General features: G+C 37.3%; 1 protein-coding gene across 11 annotated transcripts in view; it reads right to left on the bottom strand.

Annotated features, from left to right (window-relative positions):
* Nucleotides 1–12,521, bottom strand: part of PRRC2C (proline rich coiled-coil 2C) — a 67,888-nt gene that overhangs the window by 41,758 nt on the left and 13,609 nt on the right. For all 11 annotated transcript variants that reach the window (XM_045298254.1, XM_045298260.1, XM_045298255.1 and 8 more), the window contains exon 2: nt 217–382. In XM_045298254.1, coding sequence (XP_045154189.1) covers nt 217–328 — 112 coding nt within the window. In that variant the 5' untranslated portion in view covers nt 329–382. The remainder of the gene's footprint in view (nt 1–216; nt 383–12,521) is intronic.

Here is a 12,521-nt window from a genome sequence, read left to right as displayed (position 1 = left end):
TATACCCACAAATATGTAGTTCTATGCCTACCAACCCCATGAACTAAATTTCCTTGTGGAATGACAACATTTAAACATATTTTCTACTATATGACAACAGAGAAAAATGAAATCCAAGTAATGGCAGCAGTTCTGATATACCATTTATTTGTGAAATAACATTTATAAAACAAAATCGTAAAAGATGAAAAACAAATACCACTTGATTTTACTCACCTGTGGTTTTCTGAGTTTCTAAAGATTTGCCCTTGTACGTATTAAATAAACTGAGTGTTGCATACTTTTTCCCATCTTTTGCTTTCGTGCTCTGGCCTGACTTCTCCGACATTTCGGTGGAAACTCATCGAGTCCAAAACCTCCTGCCACGCCCCTTAAAACCAGTCTTTAAGATGAACATAAGAAAAATTAGAATCCAACTTTAAGAAGTCTTCAAAAATTCTTTATTAATGATAAGTTCATATGCCTGTTTATAACTGTCAAAATCAAACAGCCAGTACATGCCAAAATAAATCTTAATAACGTGCAATATATTGCCATAAATACTAGTTGTTTAACGTGCAATATATTGCCATAAATACTAGCTGTTTATGGTTTGTAACTATTTAACTATATCACAGAGACTGAGGAAAATTCACACCCGATGAATAGTTCAAGTAGGAGTATAATACAGCCAATCTTTGGAGATTATCTTTATACTTAATAAATACAATTCAATAGGAGCCCTGATAGAGCAATAGATGTGGTAGGTAGTCTGCTTCCATAAAGATTTGTAGCTAAGGAAACCCTACAGCAGCTATTAATAAACATGGTGAGAAAAGCACAAATAAGCTCTCAATTTATGTCAAGATGACTGTACACAAATCAGCTTAAGGTTCTTTGTGGGGTTAAAGGTGAAAGCGGGAGAAAACCGTGGTAAGTTATACCACAGAAATCAATAGCTAAAAGGCATTGAAAAAAATAAGGCACAGCAGTAAACATAGTAAAGAATAGGTAGTAACACGCAAAAGGCAAAGTTAAAGAATTCTTGCACAAGCCAATTACTGTGGAATGATTTAGACTTCTGGTGATGTCACTGTTCAAAGTAAAACTGTGCCAAAAGTGCCTCTCCAGGTCTTTCTTCTAAGGCACCTCTAGGTAGGCCTGAATCTGCAACCTTTCGATTACCAAGTGAGTGCTCAACTGACCCCACCATAAGAAAAAGAAACATTTTATCTAATGAGGGAGGTTTAACATCTATCAGTTGCAGACTCAGCATTACATGCTGAAATAATGCACAGTAATTGTTACATTCACTATGTAGTTACCTAGAATGTATCAAGTATTTTCTCATCTGTTACCCTATTTAAGGAGCCACGGTGTGCGGTGTGCGTTCGGGAATGCAATGGAGAAAGACCGGACTTTCTCCTCTGATAGAGTTACAGTCTGGGAAACTCAGAAGGGCAGTTCTACCCTGTCTCATAGTCACTATGAGTTGGCGTGGACTCAATGGCAGTGTGTGAGTGGTGCAGTGGTTAAATGGTCAGTTACTGAGAATGGCAAGGCATTTAAACACACCAGCAGCTTCGTGGGAGGAAAATGTGGCAGTCTGCTACCACAAAGATGACAGCTTGGAAACCCTATGGCGGTTCTACTCTGGCCTAGGGCCACTCTAAATCAAAACAGACTCAATGGCAATGGTTTTGGGTATAATTCCAGCCAATAACTTCTGATACAGTCAGCACCTCAAGCTTACAGGAGGAAATTTATGTTCAGAGGTAATGGGACAGGACTTGAAATCAAAGCTGATTTAGTTCACTACATTATGCTGGTCCCTCTCACTAGAAAACTGGATTACCATTGAGCACTCCATGCTCATTCTTACAAAAACCACACTTGCGTGAGTTAACAATAAAAATGAATCATTTACAGCCTAAAGAATTAAAACTACACTAGTAAACAGTTTGAGACTGTAACTCCTAAAGGGAGTAGAAAGCCTCATCTTTCTCTACAGAACGGCTTGTGGATTCGAACTATCAGCTCAACACAACCATTACGTCATCAGACCATCTATTAAAATAATACACTAGTTGACAATATTAAGATCAAAATATTTTTCCTCAAATGATAAAAATAAAATGATAAATCAAAGTCAACTTATTCGTTCAACCAATATAATGGATGAGAAATACAACTCTCCTCCTGTTCCTAAATGTTTCCTCCCCGCTCCCACTACCATGACTCGAATTCGACCTTGCAAGGCTGGCTAGACCAGAGGAGGTACACTGGTACAGATAGGAACTGAAAATACAGGGAATCCAGGACGGATGAGCCCTATAGGACCAGTGGTGTGAGTGGCAAAACAGGGAGGGTAAAGGGAGAATGGGTAGGAAAGAGGGAACCGATTACATGGAACTGTGTGTGACCTTCTCCCTGGGGGACAGACAACCGTAAAGTGGGTGAAGGGAGACGTCGGACAGGGCAAGATATGACAAAATACCCATTTATAAACTATCAAGGGCTGATGAGGGAGGGGGGAGCGGGGAGGGAGGGGAAAAATGAGGACCTAATGTCGGGGGTTTAAGTGGAGAGAAAATGTTTTGAGAAACGATGTACAAATGCACTTTACACAATTGATGTGTGTATGGATTGGGATAACAGTTGTATGAGCCCCTAATAAAATGTTAAAAAAGAAACAAACAATAAAGAGAGAAGAAGAAGAAAAGTAAAAAAAAACCAAAGCAAACAAAAAAAAAACCCAACCACTATAATGGCTAGTAACACCTCCCACTCCTCTAATCTTGGACTTCTATTAATACCACCACTTATGACTTGGTGGATGAGCAATTTGTTCATATCTTCACGAGGAGGCTCCATAAAATTTCCAGGAGGAAGCCTACAAATTCACTTGCATGCACATACGTCCTTTCCTTCCACTGTGATTCTCAAAGTCATCTGAAAACTTGTTAGAAATGTACATTCCCAGGCACCACTCCAGATCTACTAAATCAAACGTGGGGGATGGGGTCCAGCAATCTGTGTTTTATTAAGCCCATTGGGTGATTGTGATGCATCCATTAAGACCCAATTAATTATTATAAACCAATATATTCAAAGCAGTGGTTCTAAACCTTGTCTTCACATTAAAATCACTTAGGAATATCAAAATACCACTATGAACAGAGAGTAGAGTGAAGTCTGGGTTTCAATTCTTATTTTTTTAAAAGTTTCCCCAGGTAATTCTAACATGCAAGCAGTCTTACCAATCCCTCCACTAAAGGGAGGGTAACTTTCAACCTCAGTCCAATTCTTCCTCTAGCTCTACACCCTGTCCCCACTTTCTTTTTCATTCTAATCTCTTCTCCCTAGGGTATCTCATTTAGTACTATCCTTTCAACTATCAACTGCAACAAAATATTTCTATCTCTGGCCCAGTACTCTCAGCTCCTGATGAATGGATCTCATTGTCAATTTACATTTCTTCATTGTATCAAATCAAGTTTCAACTCTACCCAGAATACTGGCAACTATTTTAGCCAAGGCTTTCAAAAGCAAGCCTACCAAATACACCGTGCAGCAGAAGGGGAAACTGGTAGTAAAAAAATAAAATTGACACTCAATGGAAAAATTTCAACATTTGATGAAATATAAATGTATAAAAATGCAACAAACAGAAGAGAAAAAGCGAGAGGAAAACAAAAACAAACAAAACCCCAAAGCAAGGCTGTCACTATCATTGCCAGAGTCAATGCCAACTCATAGAGACCCTACAGAGCAGGGCAGAATTGCCCCTGTGAATTTCCAAAGTTGTAACTCTTTTTTCAGAAGTAGAAAGCCCTTTCTTCCCCAGAGTGGCTAGTGGCTTAGAACTGTTGACCTTGCATTTAGCAGCCCAACTCGGACCTCGTACACCAAGACTCCAAAGTAAAGCTTTGAAAAGACAATTCACTAAAGAATAACAGCAAACAAGGGTAGCAAAATCTCCAATTTCTTAAGTATACAAATAAAAATAACAAGGTATTTTATTGCGCTTTCAGCTTGTCCATGTGCTCACTCAAGAACAAATATTACGCAATACAAACCACAAGGTTATATAGTCTCTAATTTAATTCTAGCCACCATGGAACATAAAAAAAATCAACAAGAAATTCAAGAAGATTAGAGTGTGGGAATAATTATAAAATAAACTTTAATTTCGGTACTTAAAAGCAAGCAAAAAGCTTCCCTATAAACTAGCACAAATTTCTAAATCTAGAAGAAAAGAAAAAAAGCAATTGTCCTTGTAAGCCATAACATACAGGTTTTGTATGAGATCACGGTAAAAAGTTTCTACAAATATGGTCTAAAAGTCATGTTTGAAGTAGTTTTTTTAAATTCAAAAAAGTTTTAATAAACCAATCTATATTATATATGACCTTCGGTGAATGTTATTTTCTCAAATAAAGTACATAATGTGTATAGCCACCCAACTCCACAGTAAGACACAAAATCAACCATTCAAAGATGAGAATAGAAAATATACTTATGCTTTCATAGGCTTATAAATCTGTTTTAATGTTTTATAGCACTTATGGCACCAAAATAAGATATCAAATCTTAAATACACATGGCTTGAGGTTTACTGTAAATGGAAGCAAAGACAACCCAGTAAAAAATAAGGAGAAACTTCAATTTACTGTACAGACTTATAAGAGAATATGTATTTCATTGAACATAGAAAATTTGCAGCTATAAAGAATAATATTGGATAAATCAGAAAGGCTAACTGTAATAGCTAATGTGGGCACTTTTAGTTAGTTTACCTTTAAAGCCAAAGTTTAATTAAGCCTACTTACTTTCTGGTGTCTTGCTTTGAAAAGATTGGGTGATGCCCTGAAACTCTCAATTACATTGAAGCTTCACTTAGTATTTACATGAGAAAAAAGGCAATAACTTGTTTAAAATTTGTTGGACAAAATAGCAAATGAAGCAAAGCAATCTAGACTTGTCATCCTAAAAACTTAGCTTCATTTTAAAAAATCATTTTAAAGACTATAAAAAAAATTATGGTTACATGATTTTCTCTGGAAAGTAAAGGTCAAGGAAACTTATACTTCCAGTCAAGATAGAGGAAAAGGACTAGATTTACTCTCCCTTCTGAGATAAGTCAACACTAAATTGGAAGTTCTAGCAAGTGTGACCAAAACAAAAAGGGCAAACAAAACCAGTGATTCAGACTGGAGAAGATGAAGTAAAATTTCATTTGCTGATTACATAATCATAAATAGAAAATTCTGACAGACCCCAGAAAAAAGCTACCAGAATTAACGAAGCATTAGTAAATACAAGATCTATATACAAAAACCAAACAGCAACAATGAAGAAGCGGAAATTTAATGTCATTTACTGTTTGCTACTGTGAGGTGCCATTACAAACTGATAGCAACACTATATAAAACACAACAAAACACTGTCCTGCTCCATTCTCATAATTGTTGCCATTTTTGAGTCCCATTTGGCAGCCACTGTGCCAGCCTGTTTTGTTGAAAGTCCTTTTCTCTTTTTTTGCTGACCCTCTACATCACCAAGCAAGATATCTGGGGATGATGCTGTTAAGTGCCGTCAGTAAGCTGGTTCGGACTTAAAGTCACTGTTCCAACTACGGTTTCGATGTCTTGCCAAGGGGACGTCCTCTTTTTTGCTGCTCCTCTACTTTATCAAGCTTGATGTCCTTCTCCAAGGACTAGTCTTTTCTGACAACACATCCAAGTCCAAAACAGATTTGTTTGTTCTTTTGGCGGTCCATGGCCTTTCAATATTCTTCGCCAGCACCATAATTCAAATGCACCGATTCTTCTTTGGTCTTCCTTACTCAATGTCCAACTTTCAGAGACATATGAGGCCACTGAAATACCATGGCTTAAAAAAATATTTAAAAACAAGCAAACAAACACCATGGCTTAGGTCATGAGCATTGATTGCGGATCCAAGCAAGACTAAATCTTTGACAACTCAAATCTTTTCTCCCTTTAACATGATGTTACCTACTGGTCCAGTTGTGAAATATGGGTCTTCTCTACATTGAGTTTAAGTCACACAGAAGGCTGCAATCTTTGATGTTCATCAGAAAGCCCTTCAAGTCCTCCTCACTTCCAGCAAGTATGGTTGTTTCATCTGCATATCATAGTTGCTTATAAGCCTTCCCCCAATCCTGATGTTGCATTCTTCTTAGCATAATCCAGTTTCTCTGATTATTTGCTCAGCATACAGAATGAATAAGGATGGTGACTGATAGAATCTTGACACAAACCTTTTCTGATTTTAGTATTAAGATTAATACTAAATACTGCATATTATTCATGCGGCATGTTCTTATTTGTTTGTACAACTGCCTCTTGATCCATGTACAGGTTCTGAATGAGCACAATGTAGTATTCTGGGATTCCCATTCTTCTCAGGCCTATCCATAGTTTATTATGCTCCAAAGTCAAATGCCTTAGCATGGTCAATAAAACAAAATAAACTTCTTTCTGATATTCTCTGCTTTCAGCTAAGATCCTTCTTACATCAGTAATGATATCGCTTGTTCTACATCCTCTTCTGGATCTAGCCTGAACTTCTGGTGGCTGCAACTGTTGTTGGATAATCTGCAGCAAAACTTTACTTGTGTGTGATATGAATGATATTGCTCTATAATTTCAGAATTCTGTTGGGTCACCTTTCTTTGGCATGGGTACAAATCTAGATCTCTTCCAGTCAATTGGCCAAGTAGCTGTTTCCAAATTTCTTGGCACAGATGAGTGAGTACAATTAAGGGTATTTCTTACAAAAATGTGCACCACCACCACCCCTCAACAAAACAAAACAAAACAAAACCCACCACTAACATGAAGCTTTTTTCTCCTGGAAAAGGTTATAGTCTTGGAAACCCACAGAGAAAGCTTTATCCTGTCCATAGGTTTACTATGAATTGGAATTGACTCTATGGTAGTGGGGGAGGGGAGTTTTGTTTGATAAGAAACAAGCCAGTCTTTTCCTGGGGATAAACTATTTCGATTGTGGTAGAGATTTCAACCTGTGTACATATGCCAAAACCTTTTAGTAAACATGAAGTATATGCAACTGAGTGTAGGTAATTGTCACAATAAACAGTTTCTAAAAGATCAGAGATCCTGAGATCTTATGTTGACATCTTACTATATAAACTCAGACTAAACTACAAGAAAAAAACATGATCAAGGGATTAGAGACACGTGAGAATGGCATACTAGAGACACTCAAGTTTGGTGTAGATTGGAAGGGAACGGCAGGGAGGGAACAAGTTGGCAAGATACGAAACTAGAAAAGTCAGCAGATTTGAAGAATAATGTGATAATCGAATAACTGTGAGGCAGAAAAAAACAACTTTGGAACAGGAAATAAACAAAGAGTGCTTTGTTTCTGGAGTTAAGAAAGCAGTTAGGATTTTTACTTGTACAGTGCTAAACAAATGTGATGGACTAGACTGGCCATTACAGAATTATTGTTAGATAAAATCTAAGTAGGTTATGCTCAACTTATTAAAAGAAAAAAACACTCGTGAAATATTTTGTCTAAAAATCAAAAGGATTACCAGAGAAATGTATGCACGAATAACAGACATATAAATGTTGGACAAATGAACTATGTGCCAAGAGCTTTTAGATTTTTAATACAATTTTGTAAAAGAGACTGCTTTAGTTTGTTCTAATGAATTTTGTAGGGTAATCTTAACATAAACATCCAGAGGTTCTTGATCTTTTATTTATAAGCATGCTTTTTATTGAACTATATCAGCAAGTGCTCACATTTGAAGAATATAGTATTTGAGTCTTTAAGATCAACAACTTCTGGCATAAAAGGAAAGCTGTTCAAACCCTCGCAAGTACAAAACACACATCCATGATACCTCAAAAGAGAGACCTGATGGTCTACTTCCAAAGTTGTGGTGACCCCCTAACCATAAAATTATTTTTGTTGCTACTTCATAACTATAATTTTGCTACTGTTATGAATTGGGTGACCCCTATGAAAGGGCCCTTCAACCCCTAAAGGGGTCATGACCCACAGGTTGAGAACCAGTGTTCCAAAGGGTCTAAGTCTGCAAATTCCTATGAAGCAATTCTACTCCGTCCATATGGGCTTAGCAACAACAACAAAAACAATTCAAGTCATGGACAAACAAGAACATTAGTGATAACAGCTAAGGAGAAGCTTTTAGTTAGCAGTTGAATGCTTAACCATTGAGCCACCAAGGATCTTTGACTAAGAAAGAGAATTTAGAATTTTATTTCTAGAGTAAGCAACTACTTGGTTTGAAACAGAGGCTTGTATCCCTTGTTTCAAAATCTTCCACTGTGGCTATGGTGTGGAGAATCAACTTCAGAGGGGCCCCTAAGAAGAAGGAAAGCGTGACTGCAAGAGCTCAGACAAAAGCTTAGTGTCACGGACTGTAAACTGCGTAGACACAGGGTACTTGGAGAAGAACAGAATTAACTTTAGGGGTTATGCCTGAAAATGAGTGAGGCAATTTAGAGATTAAAAAAGCCACTGCCATGGAATTGATTCAAGATTGAGTGGGGAAATCAATAGATTTGGGGGGAAGGTTTTATTTGGAATATATGAGACAATCAGTGATATATGCATATCCTTAGGATATAAAGTAAAAAACAAAACAATAAAAAACCTAAACTATAAGTTAGGACTACTCAATGGCATAACCTCAATCTAACATTTCTTAAAACCAGTAACATAAAGTGTTTAAAAAGGAACAAATTGGGCAAATATAAAAAAGTCTAGAAAACCATAACAAATTATTAGAAGAAAGCTTTAGATACAGAATTCTAAGACACAAGGCCTTTCTTGGATATATATTCTGCGAGTGCACATTGCTTTTCTAATTAGAAAACAATAAAACAAATATTTTTGAAAGAAAATGATTTAAAGAAATTGTTTCAATACCAGGAAAAAGTGTTAAAGGTTAAATAAAAAAGAATATACAGTACCTTAAAAATAAATCATATGGGCATTTCAAATATCTGAAATGAACATAGACTACAAGTAAACATAAATTGTTGATAGTAAGGGTGGATTTGACTTCTTTACTATCTATCTGCCTTGTGGTTCACATAATTTTTAAAAATTAGGAAAACGACATACCTACTTTGGTGAATGAATGTGTTCATTGAGCACGGCACCACAGTCATGCATCTTCCTTCTACCATCAGAAAGACCTACTAGTCTAGGTGTTGGGCTGCTAACAGCAAGGTCAGACGTTTTAACCTACCAGCCATTCTGTGGGAGAAAATGAGGCTGTTTGCTCCCATAATAATTTACAGGCTCGGATGTTAACATGCAGTATGCACTGGAAAGTGGATTGCTGCAGATGCAGTTCGGTTAAAAATTAGTACCTTATCATTTGATCTCCCTTATGAGCCATTACATCTGTTCTAGTTTTTAACCTTTTTTGCTTTCTTTTTGAGGTGTTTATCTGTTTTACTTTGTTATTCTTGTTAGTTTTTATTGGTTGTTGTTTGTTTTCTAATGTTTTTGTGTATCTTAAATCCAGTATAGGTGATATCTACACAGACAGTAATAATGGATTAATAATGGCAGGAGAGGTTGGGGGTGGGGAGTTTGAATGGGGAGATAATAATGATGAGTACAAGAATGAAGAAAGAGTTTTAAAACTGATGTGGTGATGATTGCACTTTTCTTGATGTGCATTGTATATGTGAATTATATGTCAATGAAACCATTGGGGAAAATTTTTACAGAGGATCACTATGAGGTGGAATCAACTCGATGGCAGTGGCAGTGAGTTCCACCATAAAAAGCTAGTATGATAAAGTCTCTAACTTTTATACATTGGCATGGGAAGCTACCTCACATGTACAGCATTTTTTTTACCCCCAACAGTTTAGTTGGTATACAGTCCATGTATCATACAATTCAATAGTTCAATCACATGAGGTAAAGTTGTACAACCATCACCACAATCAGTTTTAGAAAACATTCTTCAATCTTGTACTCATCGTCATTAGCTCCCCATCTCCCGGCCCAACCTCCCCAGCCATATCCCCAAAGAACCATTAATTGAGCTACGATTCTCTATAAATTTACCTATTCTGGATTTCATATACAGAAAAACATTAGAAAACAAACAACAAAAACAAAGCAAAACAGATGAAAACCTCAATCAAAATGAAAGCAAAAAAGATTAAAAACTAGAACACATTTAAATGCATAAGGGAGCTAAATTTTAATATATTGCATCTGTAACAATCCACTTTCCAATCCATTCTGCATGTTAGCAAGGCTATTCACAACCTTGGTCCACGGTCAAAGGGGATTTCCCTCCACTTACAGGGGTAAAAAAAAACGAAAACAAAACTGAAACGCGTTTAATGTGTTAAGAGAGACCAAACGATAAAATTAATACACTGTGACCTAGGCTATCCACACATCCCTCAACTATGACCAGAGGGGATTCAAAAGAGGCTAAATCCACGTGTGAACCCTGCAAATGAATTTTGGGCTTCCACTGTCATTCATAGCTTTCTGCAAACCAAGTGTTCACAATTTAAGCTCTGATGCCATTTCCTCCTTTAGATTTGGATTATATTATTTACAGTCCTGGGATCATAAAGGCTAGTGTGCTCCCTCCATGTGAAATAGGCATCACTTAGAAGGCTGTTTGTTTAAGAGTATGTCTTTTAAGGCTCCAGCTATTATTCTTGCTGATAACCAGGCAACATGTAGTTTCTTCACCACACCTAATAGCATTGTTTTTAAGTGAACATACAACTATTTCTCACTTGTGCTCCCTTGCACGTGGACTGAAAAATCTTAAATTTCCTTCCTAATGCAGTTGTAAAATCTTAAACACTATTATACAACAAATATGCACCGAGTGCTAACAAAGTTCAAAGGCTAATGCTAGGGCACACTATGAGAAGACGATGCCTTTGTTTTACGAAACCTTTTAACAAAATAACACAGAGCCCTAGTGATGCACTGGTTAAAGCATTTGGCTGCTAATCCAAAAAGTTGGAAGTCTGAACTCACAAGCAGCTCCACAGGACAAAAACAGGGCAATCTGCACTTGTGAGAGTTCAGCCTTAAAAACCCTATGAGGGTAGTCCTACTTTTCCTACATGGGGTGCTATGAGTCTGAGTGAACTTGGCACAGTAATGAACTGCAAGACTGAAAAACCTCAAATAGGATAAAGGCGCTTTGAAGAGGAAGTTGAGGGTACATGGGTTACTAAAGAAAATGAATCCATGGTTGTCAACACATGCTGTACAGCTTTACCCAGGGAAATAACTTTCTGAAAACACAATATGCCAGGGTCCTGGGATCAGAGCTTGGCATGTATTCTTGGCAAAGATCCTAAGGAGAATTGAGAACATAATTACAATTGAGAAGCACTGAACTAACCTCAGGAAGAACTAAGAGAAGATTCAACCATAAAGGCCATGTCTGAGAAAGAGGGAGAAGAGGTCAAGAATAGGCAGCAGGCATCATATTTTGCATGGCTTGGTAGGCTAGGAAAAGGAGTGTTACATTTTAGTTTATCCTAAATGCCACAAAAGGACACAGGAGAGAGAAATTACAGTAATCAAACATCTACGTTGCCAAGTAAATGCACAGCTCATTCGGTGTAACCACATTTTAAGATGTGGTTTTCAAAGTAATATAATTTATGGAACCAGTAATTCAGAAACATTTGAAACTGTATGCTCAACAAGGAGCATTTATTTTCATCTTGCCAGCTTGATTTCAAAAACCTAACAGCAGACATATGAACTATATCCTCTACCTACAACTCTTATTATTGAAAGCTTTTTTTTTACTTGTAGGATGTTAAAAATATTTTTTTAAAAAATTAACTTAGAAAGAGCCCTGTTGATACAATGGCTAAGCACTTGGCAGCTAACCAAAAGGTCAGCTGTATAAGACTGCCTGCCCCAAAGGCCACTACTAAGTTGGAAACAATTAGAGGACAAAAGGTTTGGGCTTCAACACAAGAACACTTTTTCTAACAATTTGGCAGTTCTGAGATGCTCACCTACCTGGCATGATCATTGAAGACAATGGGTGCAGAAGAAGATGTGGTGAAGAAAGCAGATGATGCTTGGTTACCAAAAGATATAACACCTGAAGTCACTGAAGACAATGGGTGCACAAGCAAGTGTGGTGAAGAAAGCTGATGGTGCTTAGCTACCAAAAGATATAGCACCTGAAGACTTAAAGACCTGAAGATAAACAAGCAGCCATCGGAAGAAGCACACCAGCCTGTCCCGAATCGATTGCTGAGGACAAAGGGGGTGCATTAGCAAAAGTGGTGAAGAAAGCAGATGGTGCCCGGCTATCAAATGATACAGCATTTGGGGTCTTACAGGCTTGAAGACAAACAGACGGCCATCTAGCTAAGAAACAACAAAACCCACAAGGAAGAAACACACCAGCTTACCCAGACATGAATGCTGAAGACAAAGCTGGTACATAAGCAAATGCAGTGAAGAAAGCTGATGGTGCCAAGCTG

This window comes from Echinops telfairi, unplaced genomic scaffold, assembly GCF_000313985.2.
Source record: "Echinops telfairi isolate 266 unplaced genomic scaffold, ASM31398v2 ScPeMD7_7424;HRSCAF=8462, whole genome shotgun sequence".
NCBI lineage: Eukaryota > Metazoa > Chordata > Mammalia > Afrosoricida > Tenrecidae > Echinops > Echinops telfairi.
The sequence above is the reverse complement of the archived record's forward strand: the minus strand, read 5'-3'. Positions and strand labels throughout refer to the sequence as shown.